At 39.9% G+C, this 25497-nt stretch overlaps 1 protein-coding gene across 1 annotated transcript in view; it reads left to right on the forward strand.

The window, feature by feature from the left end:
- SGK1 (serum/glucocorticoid regulated kinase 1) overlaps window positions 1-25497 on the forward strand; it is a 101130-nt gene that overhangs the window by 60466 nt on the left and 15167 nt on the right. The window contains exon 3 of the mRNA XM_084890842.1: window positions 7824-7899. Coding sequence (XP_084746968.1) covers window positions 7824-7899 — 76 coding nt within the window. The remainder of the gene's footprint in view (window positions 1-7823; window positions 7900-25497) is intronic.

Here is a 25497-nt window from a genome sequence, read left to right on the forward strand (position 1 = left end):
GCTAAATTCCCCCAAAGTAAAGGATGCATCGACATTCAAAGCCTTCCACTACCTAGTTTCTTTCTTTTTTAATATATTTTTATTGATTTCAGAGAGGAAAGGAGAGGGAGAGAGAGTAAGAAACATCAATGATGAGACAATCATTGATCGGCTATCTCCTGCACACCCCCCACTGGGAATTGAGCGCAAAACCTGGTCATATGACCAGAAACAACCCGGGACCCTTCAGTCCACAGGCCAATGCTCTATCCACTGAGCCAAACCAGCTAGAGCTGGCTTCTACCTAGTTTCTAATCATTTCTCCTATGAGCCTCCTATTCGCAGGAAATTATTCAATCAGCAGTTGCTTAAGCATGCCTTTTAAGTTTTGCTTCCAGACCTTTGTTTGCATTGTCCCTCCCACCTGGGATACCTCTTTGCTGCCTGCATATCAATCCAAATACTGTTCGAGTTTTAACAACTGATTCGAGTCCTCCCTCTACTTTGAAACCTTGCTCAATGACTTTGCCTTTCAACGCTGACAAAATTTAATAGCTATACTTCTATTCTTCATACTAGGTTTAGAGAGACTTAATATCAGGTTCCACGTCGCTTTCTATGTGTCAATGTCTTGCTCCCAAATCAGAATGTAAAGTCCCAGCAATCAACAAGTTTCCCTTGTGTCCTTAAACAACCAGGGCAGCATTTGGGAAGTAAACAAATGCTCCTGAAATCCTTGTTGGAGCCATCCAAGACAAACAATCAAGGAGGACTTTTCTTTCTCCCGAATACACAGAGCTGAATTCAAATTAGTATTTGCAGGATCACTTTACATCCTGTAATAGTGTTCAGGGGACATTTTCTAAAGCCTCATTAAAGCAGTTTGAGAAGCAAAATTACATTTTCCCACATATAAAGAGTTTTTGCTTGCTTTTGAACATCAGGTAACCTGATATGGGAGAGAAACAACTGCCTGGGCTAATAAGAGACAAGCATTTTGAGACTTTCTGTTTGTATTTGAGGAAGGACTAATGACTTTAGCATTTACTGCTAAAATGATTTATGGAAAGTGATATACAAATTATTATGATTCACTTGAAAGTAAATCAGGGAGAAGTTCATATGTTCTGACTCATTTTCCTATATCAGCATTTAAATGTGGATAGGCATCTATATTTATTGATTTTGGATTAATGTTTTTTAAATCAGGGTAAGAGGTAACAGGGAAAGATGATCATAACTGTTTCCTTTCTAGCAATCTTACCAATATTGAAACTTGCCATCAATTATAGGCATTTTGTAGAATTAATACGGTAATTTGGCTCATTTCTCATATCGGTGGATTTTGTAATGATTTATTCCCAGAGTTTATCCAAAATTTCTGGATATCTCACATCTCCCTACATGTGCTATTCTGATATACCTTCCTTTAATATTATAATCCTTCTCTCTTTATCCAATTGCCCCTATCTTTCTAATGACTTAATGCTATAATAATTTATGAAAGCACTCCTGGATTTCAAAACTATAGGGATTAACCAGGGGTCTTCAAACTACGGCCCGAGGACCACATGCAGCCCGCAGAGGAGTCTGATCCGGCCCGCCAGGTTTTTTGGGCAGTGAGCGCAGCCGAGGTGTTACAGTAGGAATTAGTAGTTCATATAGTCCGGCCCTCCAGCTCTCTGAGGGACCGTGATCTGGCCCCCACTTTAAAAAGTTTGAGGACCCCTGGATTAAGCAATCAGCAGTGACCCTCCAGAGATGACCCTCTTCCTTTCAACTTCACACTCCAACACTTTCAGTTCTACCAAGCAAGGAAATTCTATCGCCTTTCTCTCCAAGGATGCATTGGAAATAAGTGGAAAAACAATACCACTTCTATTAGAAAAATGACTTTTTATGATGGCTCCTCCCCCCAAAAAAAACCTATAAGGATTTACATAAGTCAGAAGTTCTATTGACTTTGTAGAACTCACAATGTTAAAGGGTCTTTTTTTATTCCTTAGTTTCAAATGATTCTGTATGCAAAACAGTGAACGTACTTATTTTCTTTTTCAGACTGCACATGCTGTTACTTATTAAGTAAATAAACTTTAATGACCCTCATTAAACTTTAATAAATTGAATTATTGTTGAAGTTGTTAGTTGTAATAATGGCATGATGATTACGCCAAAAAAAAATACCTTTCTGTTAGAAACACATTCCTGAAGAAATTACAGATGAAATGTCATGATTCTGGAATTTGCTTTAAAATGCTCCAGTCTATAAAAGAGAGGAAGATGAAATAAGATTGAAAAATGTTGATAGTTGTTAAAACTAGATGATAGCCACATAGAGATATATTATATTGTTTACTTTTGTGTATGCTTACATGTTTCATAATGAAATGTTTGAACATGCCATAATGTTCTGCTGTTCTTTTTATATTATTACCTTTTCACCCCTCTCCACCACACTTCCAAGGTATATATCCTACTGTATATCCTTTCCTAGGGAAAGAAGGAAAGAACCAAAGAGCCCACTGTGGATTCAGCCAGGGATCAAAGGTCAAATTCAAGATGCTAGTCACTTCTGCAGCCACAGGGGTCTGTGAAGACTGAGCAGGATCAACATCTGATAATGAATTTTCTCACTTATGTGAAGCACCTAAAACTACAGGAGTCAGTTTTAGGGCATTGTTGATAAGTTGTTGCAGAATATACAGTAACTAATGGGTTTATATAAACTTGTGCTAAAAATTCACTATGTGTACTTTATAGATAATTTGCTGTGGGTACTTTGGAGCTTGGGGATCATAGAGAATAGTGTATTTTATATATATATATACACATCCTAGTAGACTGAACTGCGGAACAACCAAACAACCAGTCGCTATGATGTGCACTGACCACAAGAGGGTGTATATGGAACATGGTGGGAGTTGGCAGCAAGTGGCAGAGCACGGAACATGGTGGGTATTGGCCATGGTGGGATAGTGGAGCAGGTGAGTGGGGGCATCAGACCAAGGCATGGTGCCAGTTACTATTATTGAGGCGAGAGACTGGTGGTTATTGAAGATTCTTTGCTCCTGTATGATGCGTTCTCTCCTGGCACTCACACCCACTGCCAGCACTGGAGCCGCTGCTCACACCCACTGCCAGCACCTGGCATCTGCCCCAGTCACTTGGCATCACAGCAGGTGTGAGTGGCAGCTGGCAGCCTCAATCTCCCCTCAGGGCTTCTCCATCTCCCCCTGCTCCTGTAGGGTGATCGGGGCAGCAGCCACTGCTTGCACCCCCTGCTAGTGCCAGCCCCAATCACACCACATCATCAGTGGGGTACAAGTGGGGCCAGTGCCATCAGTGCATGGGAGCGGCAGTGGCGATGGGAGTGGAAGACAGGGAACTGGGGCCACAGTGGGAGGGTCTGGGCAGGGGCATGGAGGACGGGCTGAAACCCATTCCTGTGCCCACTGCAGCCTCACAGCCTAGAGTTCCTTTTAAGGTGCACAAATTCGTGCACTGGGCACCTAGTTGTACAGTAAAAACCAAAAAACCAAGAATAAATTATTGATGGCCTTGAATTTAACAGAAGCAGCTTCAACCTGTAGAAAATATTTCAAACAAATAGTGATTAAAAAATTATTCATAAGTAAATGAGATTTGGAAGAATGACATCTGTTTGATATAAGGACACAAAGTAATTAGAGCTCAATGTAGAAAAAAAAATGCTTATATGTAGCAGTTTTCCTAAATAAGTCTATAGTTATAAAATCAATTGGGACTTTTTGGATAAAAAATATTAAAAAGTAACTAAATAATAGAGAATTATTTATAATTCTTAGAAAACTTTTAATTATTCACATCTGGAAATAATGTTTGTAGTCTTCCTCATGAGTTATCTCTTGAAACCAATTCCTTATTTTACTGGCTGTTATCTGGCCTTTGCCTGGGAACTCCCAGGGGATTAGCCCACATGCCAGAGAGGATAACTTCTGGGGCAGAGTGATCTCAGTAACAAGACAAAATCATTTCATAAGGAACAGCAAAAGGGAAAAGGACTACTAACCTGGGAATAGAAGACTAAGGTGACACAGAATAGCTACTTTCAAATATTTGCAATATCCTATATAAGAAAAGCCTAATATGCAAATTGAACAATGGAACAAACGGAAGAATATGCACTGACGACCAGGGGGTAGACGCTCAACACAGGAACTGCCCCCTGATGGTCAGTGTGCTCCCACAGGGGGAACACCGCTCAGCCAGAAGCCAAGCTCATGGCTGGTGAGCACAGTGGGAGTGGCAGGAGCCTCTCCTGCCTCCATGGCAGTGCTAAGGGGCAATAAGAAATAGTGAGCAGGCAGGTGGTAAGGAGTGAGGGGTCCTGGACTGCGAGAGGGATGTCTGCCTGCTGACTTAGGCCCACTCCTGCAGGTGGACATCCCCCAAGGGGTTCTAGACTGCAAGAGGGGGCAGGGGCAAGTCAGGCTGAAAACTCCCCCCCCCCCCCTTCACCCCCAGTGCATGAAATTTCCTGCACTGGGCCTCTAGGTCTGTTCTATGCAGAATCAGTTTGTTTTTCTATATCAGAATGCAAGAAGTTTTGAGGATCCAGGTTTCAGTTAAACTAATAAAGAGATTTCTAACAATATGGAGCAACAACTTAGTAGAAGAAATTTATACATAGGCTATTTAGTGAAGTTGGAGAAATATTTTGCAGCTTGCTCAAAATGTCCTCCACAGAATGGTATTAGTCCATGCATTATTTTTTTTTCTTGAGATTTACATTTTGATGATATTTTTCACCACAGGTTTATTTCTAAAATTTATGTTTTCTATAAATTAATAACATTTTATATTACCATAAAATTCCACTAATAATCCCACATATTTTATGCACATAATAGTTTATGTGCATATCTAATATTTTAGCAGATATAGATGTTTAAAATTGTAAGAACACTTAACATGAAATCTATCCTCTTACCAAATTTGGAAGTGGACAATGCAAATTTAACAGTGCTAACTATAGGAACAATGTTGTTCAGCAAGTTTCTAGAACTTAATCATCTTGTATAACTGAAACTTTATGCTTATTGACTAACAAATCCTCACTTCCTCCTCCCAATCACTGCTTCTCTGAGTTTGACTACTTTAGACATCTCTTATAAGTAGTATCTGTCCTTCTGTGTCTGGCTTATTTCACTTAGCAAAATGTCCTCAGGTTTCATCCATGTGGATGTGGATGGTAGAGTTTCCTTTTTAAAGGCAGAATAATATTTAATTTATGTATCTACTATATTACTTTTATCCATTCATGTGTCCATGGACATTTAAGTTTTTTCTTCACTTTAGCTATTGTTAATAATGCTGCAGTGAATCTGGGAGTGCAAGTAACTCTTTGATATTCTGATTTCCACACATTCTTTGATACCAGTTCACAACAAGAGAAAGGGTTTGTGCCAGATATAAATCGACGCTTCCCTCAACAATAAAGACTTGTTATGGAAAAACAAGTCAATGGAACTGAACAATATATATAGTGACATTATTTAGTCCTTTGCATTGGAAGAAATTTATCCAATAAATAAATACAAGAGACTTCAACAGTAATCAAATTATCTCACTATAAAGTAGATTTAAATGGAATGTCCTTTTGAACAGTAAGATTTATATTTCCCTGATTGAGAATATGTTTGAAAAAGCACACATCACAATAGTAGAAAGTTGAAAAAGAAAGGATAATTGCTGCTCCCTGGAACTTACTGTAAGAAATCTATTAGTTGGATATACACTAGGCAGACCTTTATAAATAAATAATATGTATTACATATATACATGTGCTACTATTTAAAAATATAGATTCTGGCCCTAGCCAGTTTGGATCATTGGAAAGAGCATCAGCCTACAGACTGAAGGGCATGTATCTTTGTTGCAGGCTAAATCCCTGGCCCTCATCAGGGCATGTCAGAAGGCAATCAATTGATATGTCTCTCTCACATTGATATGTCTCTCTCTCTCTCTCTCTCTCTCTCTCTCTCTCTCTCTCTCTCTCCCTTCCACTCTCTCTAAAACTCAATGGGAAAATATCCCCAGGTGAGAATTAAAATTCTATCTAATAAAAAAGTAATATGCAAATTGACTGTACTTCCTCTACAATCACAAGTCACACCCACCAGTCAATCAGGAGTGGGTATTCAAATTAACCCAACAAAGATGGCTGCAGCCAAGGAGCAAGCAGGGGGCTTGGGTTTCCCCAGCTATGGAGGAAGCCAATCTTTCTACTTACCCTGGATGGCCCTGGCCTCTACCCAATGCTACATAGTTTCAATTATAGAAGATAAATAAATCCCAGATACCAGGTCCTCTGCTTGGGTTGCTGGGGGGCATGGCCAGCCTGCAAACCACCACAAGCCCCTCGCCCAGGTCATCCCATGCCCTAAGGAATTTCCACCCTGATCTAGGATAGCGTTTTTCAACCGCTGTTCCGCGGCACACTAGTGTGCCGTGAGATGTTGCCTGGTGTGCCGTAGGTGCTGACAAGACAAGAATTTTATAATTTTTCACTATTTTGTTTACTTAATATTTCATAATAAAGTAATTATAAAATACTTTCTTTGTGTTTATTTGATTCCTATTCAAGAGAATTACTTTATATATAGTCAATATAGGCACAGAGTTAAATTTTTTAACATTTTCTAATGGTGGTGTGCCTCGTGATTTTTTTCATGAAACAAGTGTGCCTTTGCCCAAAAAAGGTTGAAAAACACTGATCTAGGACACCCTTCAGGGCAAACCAGCCAGCCCCCGCCAGTGCACCAGGCCTTTATTCTATCTAATAAAAAAGTAATATGCAAATTGACCATCACTCCAACACACAAGATGGCTGCCCTATGTGGACACAAAATGGCCACCATAATATGGCCAGCAGGGGAGGGCAGTTGGAAGGGACCAGGACTGCAAGGGAGGGCAGTTGGAGGTGATCAAGCCTGCAGGGGAAGGCAGTCAGGGGTGACCAGGCTGGAAGAGGAGGAAAGTTGGGGGCAATTGGGCCTACAGGGAAGGGCAGTTCGGGGCAATCAGGCTGGCAGGGGAGTGTTTGGGGGTGATCAGGCTGGCAGGCAGAATCGGTTAGGGGCAATTAGGAAGTTGGGAGTCAGCAGTCTTGGATTGTGAGATGGATGTGTGACTGCCCAGTGGATCAGGCCTAAATGGGCAGTCAGACATCCCTCAAGGGGTTCCAGGTTGGAGAGCGTACAGGCTGGGCTGAGGGACCTCCACTCCCTTCCCCTGTGCATGAATTTCATGCACCAGGTCTCTAATATATATATTATATATGTGATGTTATGATTATAAAAGAAGAATTTATTTTAAAGTGCTACTGAATTAAAATTAGTTCTTCCTTAAATATATTTTTCCAAGCATATAGACTAAAAGTGCCATTTTTATAAAGTAGAAATCCAAAACAATTTTTTGTATGTGGTGAGTGTTCTTGCACTAATAAGTTTGTTAATTATTCAGGGCCTCTGCATACAGCAGATTGCAAAAAGCACAGAGGTAGAAGGGTGTGCGTTGGGATTGAACCCCACCCCCAGGTGCTTACCCAGCCAGGAGCCCTGGGAATGAAACTGCATCAGGCTGAGAGTGACCAATCATTTTGGTAGTGCCCAGGACTAAAAACCCTATATCCTGGGAAACACGTCAGTCCTGGTCAATCTGGGGTGGTTGGTCACCTATTTGGGGTAGAGATGAGCCATGTGTGTTAGAGTCAACCTTGGAATCTTGCCTGTGGAACTGTACTCCCGACACAGCAGAAATCGTGAAGCCATTTTTACATTATCTTTTCTCCTTATGTTTTCAAGGTAAAAGAGCCATGTACTCACGCCAACATCCTGACCAAGCCTGATCCAAGAACCTTCTGGACTAACGATGACTCAGGTATTATTGGGAAAATGCTCTCTGGTCCTGTGATGCCTAGAAAGTGTTTTGTAGTAAAGTGCTGCATGGACACAAGGCTTAAGGGCAATTTTTGGTTTTGCTTGTTCATACCTAGTCCATCACTTGAATATACTTCACAGTTATTATTATTTTTTTAATGATATAGGACCCTTTATGATATCTTTCTCGGTAACTAAAGCTTATATACCATCAGGTGCAGCTTTCTGGATTTCAAAGTATATTCAAGTGTTGTGGGGGGGAGAGGACAGAGAAATGAGTTTGGAACCTAACTGATCCGGCTCAATGGATAGAGCGTCGGCCTGTGGACTGACAGGTCCCAGGGTTGATTTCAGTCAAGGGCATGTACCTTGGTTGTGGGCACATCCCCAGTAGGAGATGTGCAGGAGGTGGCTGATCAATGTTTCTCTCTTATCGATGTTTCTGACTCTCTGTCCCTCTCCCTCCCTCTCTGTAAAAAACAATAAAATATATTTTTTTTTAAAAAGAGAAGAAAAGAAATTTGTTCCCTAGAGTGGGTGACAGAGGAACAGGATAAGGAGGGCAAGCAAACCCATCCCAGTTTGTCTTCCAGGAAAAGGAAGGGATTAAAATTCCTAAGGTAAGTCACACTTCAGAATGCTTCATAAGGCAGGTATGACTTATTCTATCAATCCAGGTGTATAACTCTAATCAAAATCAGAGGACTGCCGCTTTCTAAGATCAGAGAATATGCTTCAGATAAAGGTTAGGGTATGTTCTTATAGGAAATAGAAGATATCTTTTCATTCCTTTTCACAAACTCATTGAGCCATCGGCCTAATTGCACCAAGTAAAGACATTGAACATGAAGAAGGGAGGTTGAGCAAAAAGAGCTAAAACAATTGACAAAGTGCTACTAGTGCTTTCACCTTTTCTAATTAAATGGAGAGCCTGTGTTGACACCTATTACTTGTAGTAAGCCTCCTAGCTTTACAAAGCACATTCACACACACACACAAAAATCTAATTTAGTGTTTATGGCAGGCCCATCAAAGAGGAGAGCAGCCTGTGCTCCCTCTCCCTGAGAGATGAGATCAGAAGCTGAAAGGGGTTAGCTGACTTCTTGAAAGCTCATAACCAGAAAACACAAGGCTGAGGAGTGAGACTAAGAGCCTGCATGCCCAGTTCTTTATTTCACTTCCTAGGAAGAAGCAGCTCTCTTGTGAGAAGCAGCGTGGGCTAAATCTGTGCTTTAATCTTTTCTTCATAAAAGAGAGTAGGAGGCCATGCTTATTAGTGGAAGCGAGAGGGGTTCAGGAGAATAGTAGAAAACTCTCTGATGCCTTCTTTTCAAAGACCAGGCTTATGGTCTAAAGTTATTATCAATTTCGTCTGTCAACTGAATTGTTCTGTCATGTTTTATGTCTTTTGAAGCAAGATGAATAAACATGAAAGTGAATTGGCCTATTCAATGCCATCATTTTGGTCCATTAGTAGAACAACCACAAAATCAATAAGCCATCCACTGGCTAAGACTGCTATTAAGAGCCACACAGCACAAATATTGTGAAGAAGCTGTGGAGAATAAAATGTTACAATTAAAAAATAAATGATTCCCAAAGTTCCATAACAGAAAAGGAATGGGAGGGGAATCAGGACAGGACCAGAAAAATGATGCTCGGCCACTTCTCAGAGCTGGAGAAATGGTTACAAGAAACACTAGTGCAGAACATGAAGAGAAACGAAAACAAGAATATTCATCTAAAAAACTTTTTAAAATTTATTTTTGTGTCATCAATGGGGTTAAGAAGATATAGTGTCCCTCCTACAGCAGCTCATCTAATGAAGAGCCTTCTAAACTAGGATCTATGCCGAGTGTCTCTTTTGGTGAGGGTAGAAGCTAGTGTGGTTCAATGAATTACTAAGACAGGAGTATTAAAATCTCTACTTTTGGTGATAGAATTACCTTTTGTTTCTTTTAATTCAGTCAATTTTTGCTTCATATATTTTGAAGTTCTGATATTAAGCACATACATACTTCTATACTTGCCATGATTTGTCCCTCTTTATCTTAGTACAAGTCTTTCTTTGAAGACTACTTTTTCTGATATTAATATAACCAAGCTACTCTTCTCATGATATCTTTTCTATCCATTTATTTCAACCTATCTGTGTCTTGTAGTTAAAGTGCTTCTCTTACAGACCTCACACACTTAGGTTTTCCTTTAAATACTGACAATCTCTGTTTGTTTGTTTTTATTTGGAATGTTTAGACCACGTATATTTAATGTGATAGTTGACCTCATTAGATAAAAACTATGCCATCATGTTATTTATTTTCCTCATAAACCTTCTCTTTTTTATTTGCTTATTCTTCCTTTCCTGACTTCTCTAAGATTATCTGAATATTTTTAAGAAATCAATATTTGTTTATCTATTGACTTAGTGGTGGCTCTAGGGATTATAATTAATACCTTTCTAAGTTTTCAAAGGCTACTGTAGAAATGTTACACCCAGACTTCGTGATCCCCAAGGACCACCAGGGAGCCGAGTCCGATGCAATAAACAAAAGAGCCTCTTCCATGCTAGCATGGGCTCTGTCCCACTCACGCCAACAGCATGGCGGAAGAGAGAGCGAACTTCCACAGGTCAAGTGGTTTTATAAGGGTGGTGATGTCACTGCTTTGGCTGACCCTGATTGGTTGGGTGAGGGCTAAGGTCCAGTTACACAAAATGGAGGATAGCTCCACCCTGCTCCGCTCTGCCTCACAATACAAAATGGAGTCAGGAGTTAGCTTTGCCCTGCTCTGCCCTTTCAGAAACAAGATTCAGCATAGGTCCATTTCCTCACTCCCCCTCCCACCCTTTACATTATGGTTTTCAAAAATGTTGCTTCTACATATGAACTAAAGCCTATAGTACAAAGTATTTCAAGAAAAACAAGAGGAAAAACATATTTTATATTTATTCTGATGTTCACCACTTATGATGCTTTTCATCTTTTCTTGAAGATCCAAGTTTCCCAAAGGGATCATTTTCTTTTAGTGTGGAAAAACTTCATTTAGCATTTCTTATAATGCAATGATTCTCTGGCAATGTTTATATCTTAGTTCTCTTTTCTCTTAATGATATGCGTTTGTAAATAAAATATATCTTTCTTTCTTGAAAGATATATTTTCTAGATCTGAAATTCTGAATATTCTTTTTTTCATGCTCTCCTGATCCCTATAGTTTCTAAGGAGAAGTCAGTGATTTTTAAAATTATTGTTACCCGGAATGTGTTGTCATTCGTTGGGCGTTTTTATTTTTTTTAATCTTGTGGTTTTTATCAGTTTGACTGTAATGTGTTTAGGCTATGATCTATGACTTTAAGACATCTACCCTTTAAGTTTAAGAAGTTAAAACATTCTTCTAATCTATTAGTAATTTTCTTAAGAATTTGAATCTGAGGGATGCAATTGTTTCTGCCATGGTTTCTACACAGCAGTGTTTCCTTTCTTCTTTAGCATATCAGCACTTAACTAAAACTTTTCCTAAATGCCTTCCATTCTGTTCAGTGCAAACACAGGCGAAAGCAACTCCACAGCCATCCTTCTGCAGCATACAAATTTATGAGCCTGTAAATGCATTCGTTACAAAGGCAATATTCTAGTCACAGTATGAATTTTACTATGGTAACTTTTTAAATTCCTGAACTAATTCTGATAAAATGATTCCATAATTTTCCATGGAAAATGCATTTCAGTGAATGGAATATTTCCAGTCAAAGCCAACATCATCAGAAAGCATTTTACTTATTTAACTTAATATTATGGTCTCTTGATACATAGCTTAAGGATATTAAATGTTAGAGTTAACTTGTCCACTTTGCTTGTAAAAAATAGAATTTAAATTTAAAAAAAAAATTTTGTTTTAATGTAAGGAATTAATGAAGTTTTAGCTCACCCTGAGATCTGGTGAGATGGGCTAGCTTTTCATACTCTCTTTTTGCATCAACTACCAGAGAACAGGCCTGGCATGCTCAGTTGCCATATGCAAATATCGATAGTTGGAGAAACAAAAGTAATATTTAAAAAGCTTTTCAAAACATAATATAAAAGTAGCATATGTTGATCATAGGAAATAAATGGAAAATAGAAAAAGAAAGAAAAGTAATCACCCATAATCCTACCACCCATGCTTTTTTCCACTGGACTTGAGTCTTTCATGCATTCCCAGCATTTGTTCTGAGAAATGCAAACAGGCTGCACAAGTTTAGCTATTATCTTTGTTTTTAGGCTTTAAAATTTGAGTTGTTTTGCATACTTTTTTTTTTTTTTTTTATATGCTGGTCCTACAGTGGCTTGTAACATCCTCTTAAATTAGAGTTTCAAGGTCGGGTGAGTTTCCCCATACTTTCAGAATGTGTTTTTCCCAGTACTATTATTGGCGACACAAATCATATTCTTTGCTTAGCAGAAGTCAGGTAATGAAATAGTTAAGCAATAAGGTTTGTTTTTTTCTGTTTGTTTGTTTGGTTTTTTGCAAGGGCCATGATTTTAGCCAGGTACTCACTTTGCCAGGTTAAAATGTAAGTCCCCGACATCCTCCCTGGGCTTTAACTTGAAGTCTCCTTTTAACAAGAACATGCAGCTGAAACTGGTTTGGCTCAGTGGATAGAGCATCAGTCTGTGGACTGAAAAATCCCAGGTTCGATTCCAGTCAAGGGCATGTACCTTGGTTGTGTGGGCACACTCCTACTGGGGGCTGTGCAGGAGGCGGCTAGTTGATGTTTCTCTCTCATTGATGTTTCTGGCTCTCTATCCCTCTCCCTTCCTCTCTGTAAAAAATCAATCAAATATATATATATTTTTTTTTAAAGAAGAAGAAAAGAAAAGAATCAAGAACATGCAGTGGTAGCACTGCGATCCTCACAATGTCCAGATTACTTTTAAGAAAGAAAAATAAATAGAATGAATCATTCTTGTGCAAATTTTTCCCAGAGATAAAATTTAGTTTTTGCTTATATTTTCAAGATGATGCATTACTTCTTGATATTTTCTAATGATTCACCATATTTTTAAATTCAGCCCAAATTTCTGGAGATGCGGAAATCATTACAAAGTGGTACATTCATATTTATTCAGTAGCAGTCATAGTTTATACCAAATGGAGAAATAAAATGACTTGATTTGAAAACAGATGGGCCACAGAAATACTTTATAATTTTAGAAAATATAAAATTATGATATTGAGTTAATATAAAAAAGGAAGGACTCCATTATATAGATTTTTTAAGTGAAGAAACATAGTTTCTAATTTATTTTCAATAAAGCAAAAACACTCTTATATTTACAACTAATAAACAGTTGCTTTATCCCTCAAAATATGGCATTATCTAACCAAAAAGAAAAATATGATAAATGGTAAACATGACCTGTTTACATGGAAATTTTCCATCTGATATATGGTGTCCTGTGCAGATTCTGCCACTTGCTGTTAGAGATCAAATCACGTAGTTAAACATCTATGGATATATGAAAATCTTTTAAGCAGAATGGCCTCATTTACTGAGGTCCTTATTACTAAAAAAGATGGCTATCTCGGTAATAAAAGCCATCTTACCCACAGTGAGGAATTCCAAAGATCGCCTAATGCTGTGAGTGGGGGCAGAATGGGCCTGGCCTTTAGAAAGGACAGGGCACAATCAGAGGAACTCCGCTGCTTTTGACTTTCCTTATTTCCCCAGCTCACTTTTCAAGACAGAACTTGGTATTTGTTCCCCCTGTCATAGTTCAGGTAGCCACAGTCATCCTCAGTGCCCTGACTCACATCTCCTTTAGTCAACGGAGCTCACCCCAGAGCTGAATGCTGGCCACTTGGCCATGCTTCCCAGCGAGCCTGGATGGAGGAGCAGGACCTGCTCAACAGTTTGCCATCTACTGTGATGAGTGCCTGGAACTCTCCAGTAAGGGCGCCTGAGTTGGCTATCAGCTTCAATGCTTACTACGTGTGTGTGTGTGTGTGTGTGTGTGTGTGTCTTTGAACACATGATTTCACCCTTCTGTGCTTCCATTTCTTTCACCCGCAACAGTAGAATATTTGTAATGGATCCTAGAGGTTTGGGAGGGCTAAAGAAGATAATGCTGGGAAAGGTACTTAGGACTAGATGTAGTCTATAGTTTACTGGTCAATTTATGTTAGTGCTTCTTACTTGAAGAATTGTGTCATTTATACAAACCTGAATGGATCCCCTTCTCTATGATAGGGATTACAAACTATGGGTTGAAAGAATAATATGTTTCCTTCTGCCATTACTGTTCCTATTTTGTACTTTGCTAGATCTATAACTTGTTTTTTTCTCCCTGAACCACAGAGCTCATCATTCACTGTCTTCTGTTGTCTCAGGCCCCAGACTGATAAGCTTCCTGAAAATAGACATATGGCTGGTTATAATATCCTCAAACTAGAGAGAGCTTTAGATATTGCTTAGTCCTTCAGATAAAATATTGCTTTCATAAGCAAAGATCTGTCAACTTTTTCATGACTTTAACCATTACAGTGATTTAGAGGGTTCTAAGTTCATAGACTGTTATTTATTATAGTGAGTAGCAAAATGTCATTTCAAAACCCCTCTGTTTCAAGATCCTGAGTCATGCTCATATAGCATTTAAGTATGTTTGACAGCAAAGTTCAGCAAATCCGATACTCGTGATTGTCCTACTGTGAACGTGTGACTAACTCAGATTAGCTCAGCAGAGAAGCCCCCTGCTTTATTCCCTTGGATTGTGTACATTTAAAGTGTAGTTTTCTGAAGCTTTACAGTTAGAGCAAATTCTGTTTCTGCCTTTGTTGAACTTTCAATTTTCTCTTCCTCTTTGTTATGACCAAAATTACTGTTATTTCTGCTGTTTTACTTAAGGCTAAACTAACAGTGTTTCACAATGGCTGCGCTTTCTGATTCCCCAGGGCTCTTTTAAAATATTTTCACACAGTATTTCCTTTTCCCCTTCTATCCAAATCATTCATTTCATGTCTGAGATCTTTGATTTCCAAAGTACATATTATTATGGTTACAGTGGTACCAGTGAGCCAGGCCAGTAAGCCAGGAAAAGCGGAACAGGGAAACTGAGACATTTAAACAGCAGTTTGCAGCCATCCAGTAAATCCTATCTTTCATAAACCGGGGACACTTAAGAGTGAAAGGTTTGTACTTCTCTCTAACCAGAGGGTAAGCAGCTTAAATCATCCCACTTAGAAAGATAGATAGCAGACATCAATTAGTGCCATTTGCCAACCACACCCAAGGACAGATGAAGAGAATAAACCTTATGTTGTTGCATCAGCATAAAGCTAATGAATATTCTATTGAGATCCCCTCCTAAGACTAACCCTAAACTCCCAGCCTTTAAAACCCTTCTCAAAACAAAGATCCCACTGCTCACTCTTCCTCCTATGAGCTTACTCTCCCCTCCCCCCACCTTCTTTCCCCACAGGCACCTAAGGGACCCCACAAGGCTTGCAACCAAGACAGTAATGGGCAATGGTAGTTCGTCCCAGACAAACTCCCCAAACCTGTCCCCAAGACCCCTTTTCTCTAACTTCTTAGTGAGCCAAAGCAGCCCAGCCTCAGCTCATTTTCCCAGCCCTTCCTTGTTTCACTAACTCCAGCTTTAATAAATAATAAATCTCTAAAATTCATCTGGGCTTGTGTTGCGAAATTCTTCCTACGTCACGTGAAGAATCCCACACTTGGCCCTAGGCAGACCTGTGCAAGGCCAGGTCCCCTTTCTGGTAACACTAGGAAAATTTCTCACTTAAAAAGTGCAAGGAGCCCGGCCAGCATGGCTCAGTGATTGAGCATCGACCTAAGAACCAGGAGGTCACGTTTCGATTCCCAGGCACATGGTTGCAGGTTTGACTCCCCACTGTGGGGCATGCAGGAGGCAGCCATCAATGATTGTTTCTCATCACTGATGTTTCTATCTTCTTCTTTCTCCCTCTCTGAAATCAATACTGATTTGGCTCAGTGGATAGAGCGTTGGCCTGAGGAATGAAGGGTCCTGGGTTCAATTCCAGTCGGGGACATTTACTGTAGTTGTAGGGGCATCCCTGGTAGGGGGGGTGCAGGAGGTAGCTGATTGGTGTTTCTCTCTCATTGATGTTTCTAACTCTCTCTTCCTCTCTGTAAAAAAAAATCAAAATATATATTTTTAAAAATCAATAAAAATTTTAAAAATAAAACTAAAAAATACAAGAAAAGTAGATTAAATGCAACCTCATACTTTTAGCAGTTATTTCCCCCATATTTTAATAAGCCTTTTCTCCTTTTATTAGTTTGCATCAGACTATTAATAGCAGATTTTTAAAATCTAGTGAATTTTAGTTGCAGCTAATGTTAAAATGTCCTAATGTGTTTTATTTTAAATGTGCTGAAGGATATTCAGTCTTTAACAGCTTTTTTTTTTTTTGCCTGAAAAGACTGTCCCATGATACATGCTCTATAGTACATAAGACAATATATCAGTTTATATGTCTATCGTAGGAAAAATAATGAAATCCAAAAAATAATTAACATTTGGATTTTTTCTCTTAATTACTGAAGCATTTTACTTAGTTTTATATACATTTTTCAAAGTCTGAAGAAAAATTGTTTTATATCTTTAAAATTATCTGTAACAAGAAGAATAGGCCAATGACAAGTAATGAAAACACGCTATCCATGGAATGCAGCGGCCCACAGAGGAGGGCAGGGCAGGATGGAGGGTGAGGGATTGAGCATGGAGGTGTGGGATGGATGGGGGCAGGAGAAACACAGGGAAATAGAGTTAGTGTGAACCTGAGAGGCTCCAAAATGGGAACAGAATTAGAATTTAGGGCCAGGAGCCCCTCGTAAAACTCATTTATAAAATAAAGGTGGAAGCCAATCAACTCTAAGGTTCTTATTCCATTATACTATGAAGTAGACATTGACTTTAAAAAGAAAATTAGAAAGATTTGGGGGGGGGGGAATGGTTCAGGGTGGGCTAGGGCCCTTGAAATAGACTTCAATGAGCAATGTCGCTCTGGGATTCTGTGACCCTCTCTTCTCAGAAATACGAGGCAATCAACTCTTTTCCACTGATTAAAATTTCCACTCTTAGAGAAAAAATTTTATATTAATAATTTAGCTGCACTGCTCTTGTAGGTATTTAATCACATAAGAGACAGTTTTCAAATTATCTTCTATCTCTAATCTCATCTGATCTTTCCAAAGCCCTGTGGGTTTTGGATTAGCAAAATGATTGTTAAGCCTCGGGATACTTCAAGATGTTAAGTGATCTGCCCAAATCTAGTTATTGAGTTACAAAATCTAAGACGGAGCTGAAGTCAGATTTCCTGGAAACTCCTCTACTTCTCTTTCTACAGCTTCAAAAAGGTACACGGAAGCTTTGCAGTGAAAGTAGCTTTAAAGTGGGTACCATTGTTTGGGGAAAGAGCAATGTTTTACATTTAATTTAAATTATAAGATTTAAACTGAGATGTGATCTTGCCTTTAGGTGGGGAGCTGGGAAAGGAGAACATTAAGGCAAATGCATGGTTTGTCTTACAAGAAAAATACCATGTCCTTTTCTGTTCAGTGCTCTGCTGGGTTCCATAGAGAAGGTAACTGAAAACTCAGGGAGCTAAACCAGGTAGGCTAACTATGAATAAAACAGTGTAAGCATAAGTTAAAATAATGATAGCTGCCTACAGACTCAAGAGAGATTTTCACTTGGAATAGGGAGGGAGGCAGATTATTTTGCTGGTTAAAAGCAGAACTTTTGGTGACAGAAAAACCTGGATTTGCATTCTTGGTTTTGCCATTACTATGGTAGTTAGGTTGTGTCACAAAACTGTTTACCTTTTTAAGCTTCATAAGAATGTATAAGGGGACTGTTAGGGAGATGACCAGACCTCGGGTCTTGTTTTCTTGAGGGGAAGATTTTAATTAAGAGACAAAGTGTAGAAAAGCAAGCGAGAATTTATTGATGGCAGCAAAACTATACTTAGGAGAGTGAAACAATGAAGGGCATAGAAGCAACTGGAGAGCCTAGGCTGAGCTGCCTTAGCTCACTGGGAAGTCAGAGAATAGGGGGCCTTGGAAGACAGGTTGGGGATTAGCCTGGGATGGACCAGCTGCAACTACCCATTGCTTCCCTGGTTGCAAGCATCATGGGGTGGGAGAAGGGAAGAAGGGAATGGCATGGGCATGTTCTGGGACTTTCACTTTCAGGGTTTTAAAGGCTGGGCGCTTAGGGGAAGTCTTAGGGACAGATCAATAGAATATTCATCAGCTTTATGCTGATGAAACAGAATGAGATTTATTCATTTAAATTTGGGTGTGGTCGGCAAATGGCATTTAATAGGATTTCTGTTATCTGTCTCTCAGAGTAGGGTGATTTAAGCTATTTACCCTCTGGTTGGGGAAGGGAGGTACAAACCATTTACTCTTGAGTGCCCTTGATTTAGGGAAGATAGGACTTACTAGGTGGCTGCAAATTGCTGTTTAACTTAGTTTTTCTATTCTGCTTGTCCTGGAATTTTCCTAGCTTCTTACTATTCGATAACAGGGACAGTAGCAGTTTTTACAAGGTCATTATGACGAATAAATGAGACATTGCATAAAAAGCACTTAAAGCATAGTGTCTGCCACTTAATATAATAAATGAGTGTTAGCTATTATAATAGATGCACTAAATTGTGGCCCTTACAGAGAGGAGTATGTTCAATATTGAAACCAGATAATCAATGGGTCTTGAGCCAATTAAGCAGAGGCAGGGTTGAATCATATATGAGCATTTATTCCAATACTGCAGCATATGGGAGAGCAACAGGTCATCCACAAAAATATGTAGCTCCCCATAAGCCAGCTGTTTATATTGTGAAGGACAAAGATTACATGGGGAAGTAGGAATCACAAACATGGGAAGTAGGCAACAAGAGCTGAGGCAGGACTCCATTGTTTGAGCAATAAGGTTGTTAGTCTTTCCACAACATTAGGTAGTTCATGACTAGGGATGGACTGCATTCCAAGGTTGACTCCCAGGGGCAAGGTTGACTCCCAGGTCCCAAGGGCATACAACTCCCAGCCAGGTTAGAATGTGCTTCCTTTAATCAGAACAAAACAATCACAGTGAACAGAGCATTATTAGTATTTATTTTATATCTTGTAACTCATAGTCCCCAATTTTCTATTTTTTTTAAATATATTTTATTGATTTTTTACAGAGGAAGGAAGAGGGATAGAGAGTTAGAAACATCCATCAGCTGCCTCCTGCACGACCCCTACTGGGGATGTGCCCGCAACCAAGGTACATTGGCAATTGAACCCGGGACCCTTCAGTCCACAGGCCGACGCTCTATCCACTGAGCAAAACCAATCAGGGCCAATTTTCTATTTCTGCTCTGCTCCTAACAACTGATGCTAGTTGACAATGATAGAGATTGCCTTGGAAGTGCAGGTGATTTTAGTGAAAAAATCAAGGGATCTCCAATGGTTATCAGAAATATTCATAGTTCCTAAGGTCCTTTTGTTACCGGACAGGAACCTGCCCAGAGTGGGTCTGCCTTCATGTGGTGGTATTGTGTGGGTTGTTGACTTCATGCAGGAAAGAGTTCATCACATGAGTCCAGGTAGTTTTGAGAGTACATTTATTAAAGCTGGGAACAGTGAAATGAGGAAAACTTTGCACAGAAGAAGCAACAGGAGAGAGCCTAGGCTGGGCTGCCTGGCTCACTGGAAGTCAGAGAAAATAGAGCTCAGGGAGTTAGCCTGGGACAGCTGCTGTAGTTGCTCAGTGCTCCTCTGGTTGCAAGTCGCATGGGGCCCCTTAGAGCTAAGGAGATGCACACCTGTGGGGAAGAAGAGGGAGAAGGGAAAGGGGCAGGTTTGCTCCTGGGAAGACCCGCGCGCACACACACTGGGTCCTTCATTTTGAAGGTTTTAGAGGCTGGGACCTTAGGGGAGGTAATAGGGGAGGATCCTAATAGAATATTCATCAGCTTTTCCAGCTGTGTGCTTTCAGGGTCCTGGTCTCCACTGATCGGTCAGCGCCAGCGCAGGGTGTCATCAGTCATTGTAGCTTGTCCTAGTTTTGCTGTTTCTCTGGGCCTGGAGCTGAAATTCAACTGAGGCCTCCATGTTATATCAAGGGAGAAAGATCAGGAGGTCTGAACTGTATGATCAGCGATATGGAAGGTCACGGGGTCTATCCACAGGATCAGCAATATGCCAGGAAAAGCAAGGCCACTCTGGGGTGAAGTCCAGCGCCCGTTTTGCTCATTGCTGGGCACCTGGTGCTTTCTGCCCTGGTGACCTTCTATATTAGCTACAAATTGTTCAGCCAATTTGTTAGCTATCTGCCTCAGTTTCCCTATTCTACTTGCCAAGGGATTTTCCTAGCTTTTTCCTATACTGCCTCATTTTTAACACTAATAGAATCCATTGACAATTCTATGAAAAGTATGAAGTGAGACTGGCGGTGCTATTTGAATTAAAAAAAAAATAACTTTCCTGTATATACAATAGTTTCAAACTTTAAAACAGAAAATGGGCATTTGGTATGCTGGCTATGAACTGAACTGTCTTCATACACATGAGTATATGAATACAATAGAACTAAGGTGTGTGGTGGTTGGGTTATTGATAGAAATGGCAGTGAGTCTACAATTATCCAGCCACATGCCTTCACCCAGTCTCTTTGTGAGACAAATTATCAAAAGCTGCCTGTGAAAATCAGAAAGGATTGCTCTGTAAGGAAAAATAATCAGTTCATATGTGGAAGATGAGATGTTAGATCCATCAGCACCATGTTCTGACAAGGCTACCTGTGCTAGACACTGCTCTTAGAAGTCGTCTAGTTATTATTCCTTTAAGTAAATATGCTTTTAATATTTTAAAAACATTAATATTTAATGTGTAATATGCAATGCATGCTGTATATTATGTGCATATGTGCATAATATAATATAATATAATATAAATTCTAATTCTCTGTAATTTTTTTATTTTATTTTTTATTGATTTCAGAGAGGAAGGAAGAGGGAGAGAGAGATGGAAACATCAATGATGAGAGAGAATCATTGATTGGCTGCTTCCTGTATAACCCCCACTGGGGATCGAGCTCACAACCCGGGCATGTGCCCTTGATCGAAATCGAACCCAGAACCCTTCAGTCCACAGGCCAATGCTCCATGCACCAAGCTAAACCGGCCAGGGCTTTCTGTAACTGTTTTAAGAAAAAAAGATATAGCCGTTCTGGGGAGCCCTACAAGATCCCTGTCAACCTTCTAGAAACCGATAATCCTAAAGAGAATTTCCCACAAAAGTTGTCTAGTGCTAAGACAGTGCCTTCCATCCATTTTTACTCAACATTTTCACATATATTAAATAGATGGTCAGGTAGTGTGATTAAGGCATCACAGAAATTCTTCTTTGAATTTTTGCTTGATAAACTGATGCAGTGCCCAGTTTTCTTAGGGTTGCAAACAATATTGCAAATTACTAGCTAAAAAGAGAGTGGGAAGGCAAGGAAAAGCAACAAAACCTAAATATCAAAGCTAGCCAGAAATGTTTTAAAATAGTAAAATGTACCCAAATCTACTAAGCACTAAGGAAGAAGTGAATGAAGGATGTAGAATACTCAGGAAATAAAACTCCACGTGTTTAGTATCATGCCAGTGGGTTATTGCATTTTCATACCTCTGAGTGAGATGAAGTTTGTGTGTCATGCCCTTTGCTGTGGGTGACACCAGCAAGTCACATGTAATTACAGCTGCAATACTATAGCCCCTTCCTGAAACATAGCTGAGGGATAGTGGGAAGGCATATTCTCTCAGTGGGATGAACTTGAGAGCAGTTCACCTGCTTGTTTATTTTGCTTGGAAGAAGTGGCCAGACATGTGATTATATATCAGTTAGTACATGGGCTGTAGCCAGTGGTTTGGCTGGATAGTCAGGCAATTGGAAGTAGAAAGAACATGATTAGAAATTGGGGACAATGAAGTCTGGGGAAGAGGTATATGGATGAACCTCTCTGAATGGACAAGAAATGTGAGGATATGTGTCCCAAGGGAATGCTTGTCAAAGAGCAACCTCAGCAGAGGAAGGTTTTAGTGATCAAGTGGATAAGATGACCCGCCCCATCAGCGCTGAATGGACTAATGAATGAAGTGGCTATTATGGCAATGATGGATGTTATGCATGGGCTCAGAAACACGCACTTCTAGTAACTGTGGCTGATTGGCGAAGTCCACTGCTTAGTGCCCAGTCTGCCAGCAGCGGAGACCAACATTGAGCCCCTAATATCACACTGTTCAGAGTGATCAGCCAACATCAGCCAATTGCATTCAACCCTCCTGTCATGGAAAGGGCTTCTTACTAAAATATACACTTAATCTGGATACAGATTTGGCTTCCTTGTGTGCAATGCTTTTGCCAAAACAACTTGTTCATGGACTTCCAGAATGCCTGATCAACCACCATAATATTCCATGCAGCATTGCTTCTGATCAAGGAACTAACTTCACAGTGAATGACGTAAGGCCATGGGCCCCATGCTACTTATTCTGAAGCAACTTGGCTTGATACAATGGTGGAATGGCCTTTCAAACACTCAATTACAGTGCCAGCTAGGTGACAATATATCTTGCAGGGCTGGGCAAGGTTTTCCATTAAGTTGATTATACTCTAAGTTAGCATCCATATTTGGTGCTGTTTCTCCCATAGCTGGGATTTACAGGTCCAAAAGTCAAGGTGTAGAAAGAGGAGTGGCAGCACTCACCATTAGCGCTAGTGACCTATTAGCAACATTTTTGCTTCCTGTCTTTCCAATCGTATGCTCTGCTGGGCTAGAGGTCCTAGTGCAAAGGGAGGGATTTTTCCACTGGGAGACTCAACAATGGTTCTGCTGAGCTAGAAATTACTCCAGCTTTGGGCTCTCTGTGACCCTAAATCAACAGATAAAGAAGGGAGGAAGTCTGCTGGCTGGGATGATTGATCCTGGCTACCCATAACTTGGATTGCCATTCCAGAATGCAGGTAAGGAAAAGTATGTTTGGAATACAAGAGACCTGTTAGGGTGCTCTTAATATTACTATGTCTGTGAATAAAGCCAATGGAAAGCTACAACAACCCAACCCAGGCAGGACTATTAATGGCCCAGACCCTGTCTGGAATGAAGGCTTGGGTCACTCCATTAAGTAAAGAACCATGACCGTTGAGGTGCTTGCTGAGGACAAATGATAGTGGAAGAAGACAGTTAAAATTATCAGCTACATGACTAATTAGAGAATCAAGGAATATAATTATCATGAATCTTTCTTGTTTGTATGAAGTAAATGTCTTTATTTTCTTCCCTCTGTTATCCTCTTGTCATGTAACATAAAGTATATTAACTTTATATCACGGTATAAAAATATTAAGAATTAAGAATTAGGAACTTGACAGCATATTATTTTAGTTATGGGAAATCAGGGAGAAGAGTAAACATCCCTCAAGGACTCTGCATCCTCTTCTGGGATAAAGGTTAATAAGTTTTCAACCTAATAGTCATCCTGCTATGGGTTTAAAACTACACACCAGGCACTGCACAATAGGGGCCCTTTAATCAATGTTTTCCATGGTGCAGAGAAGGATATTTACAAAATAAATAAAGTAGAAGGGTTTTGTATCAAATGTTCATTCAGGCTTTCTGACCACGTGAAAGTAATGGAAGAACTTTACAATTTCAAGATTGAAATAAAACACTGTGATGTGGCCATGCTAGTGCCGTGTCTTCAGGCTAGATGAGAAGTTCGTGGGGAAAGTTGGTTGAAGAACAGAAGTCAAACAGGTTATGGCCGAATTCTTTTCTATTAAACTCAGATGGCATTGTTAATGAAGAGGGTTTTCCCTCCCTTTATTCCTATGTATCTGCAAATTCAGTGTGACATTTTGCTGTCATCACCTGCCGAGTTTCCATGTGCTTCTACAGCTATGCAGGATAATCCTAGAAAGCTGGGAGGGGACCTGGCAGAGCACCCGGCTGCCTCCCTGACTGGGCGAGACCACTCTTGGGGAGATAGCTTGTTATCGCTTTCTTTAAACTCTAAAAAAAAAAAAAAAAAGGCAATTCTCCTTGGTCAACTGCCAATGTTGCATAAATATGATCATCCCACACCTGCAAAACTGAGGAGGTTCATAAACACAACAGGCCAGAAGGCCTTCAGCTGAAAACGGAAGCAATCATGCTACTCAATGGGCTTCTCGTTTTAAAAATGTATCTCTATAAACAGCGAAGAAATGGGGGCAAAGGAGAATGTAAAAAAAAAAAGGAGAGAAAAAGAGGCTATGTCTTTTTGACTCATTGGAAGATTATCTGTGGTCCTTGAAACAAGAGGCTCACCTGACATTTTAAACAAGCTGGATGAATGAAAGCCTTGATGGCCACACTTCCAATGATTTGATTCTCTGAGCCTGACAAGGTGTCCATTCAGTGGCTATCTGTGAAAAATATCAGCACCTACTTTAGTTTTCTTGAAAAATTGTTATTCAATATGATTGTTTTATGATCCCTTTGGACCAAAAGAATAGTCTTAATTTAAAAGTCTTCACTGACTATCATAAAATCTTATCCCTAAGATTTCTGAAGCAAATGATAGCATAATAAAATAGCTAAAATCCAAAGGGTTTTTTTTGTTTGTTTGTTTGCTTTGATTTTGTTTTGCTTTTTAAAAATAATACATTTTTATTGATTTCGGAGAGGAAAGGAGAGAGGTAGAAATCAATGATGAGAGAGAATCATTGGTCAGCTGCCTCTTGCATACCCCACACTCGGGACTGAGCCCTAAATCTGGGCATGTGCCATGACCGGGATCAAACTATGACCTCCTCCTGGTTCATAGGTTGATGCTCAACCACTGAGCAACACTGGCCAGGCTCTTTTGCTTTTTATAGTGAGTTATAAAATGACTGCTAGGGAAATGTACCCTTGATTATGTGAAGGAAGGAAAACTAAAGTTGCTTGAGAAGCAGTAATGTGCCCAGAAATATATATAGGGGATATCATTAAGCCATTTTACTTATGAAGCACTTCCTATTGTCCAGACACTCTTCTGGGCATAGGAATGCTATGGAGAATAAGACAGATCCAATCCCTAGAGACTACATTCTAGTTTGGGGAGACAAACAGTAAACCCAAGAAGCATGTCAGATAATAGGACTATTATGCAGAGAATTGAAATAGGGTGAATGACAAAAGACAACCAGTTGCTTACACTAGGTTCCACTGTGTAAGTGGTGTTTACTCTGAGATCTGACCGTGTATCAGGAAGAAAGTATTCCAGGTGGAGTCACAGCACAGACAATGTCCCCAAGGCAGACTCAAGCTTGTGCTGCTAAAGGAACAGAGTCAGGATGGCACCAGCATGGAGGACAAAGGGGAGAGGGAACAGAAGGGGAGGGAAGAGGGATGTGGTTGGAGGATGTTGGGCAGGTGAGAAACATGAATTATACTGTCCATTATGTAGGAACTCAAGGTCCAGAGAGGCACCTGGGATTCCAATAACAAAGAGAACAAAATCTCTGCCTAAAGCTACCATGAGGGGAGGCACAGTGGGATCCAGGGCATTAGCTGGGTG

The sequence above is a fragment of the Pipistrellus hanaki genome, assembly GCF_964339955.1.
Source record: "Pipistrellus hanaki genome assembly, chromosome: 7".
NCBI lineage: Eukaryota > Metazoa > Chordata > Mammalia > Chiroptera > Vespertilionidae > Pipistrellus > Pipistrellus hanaki.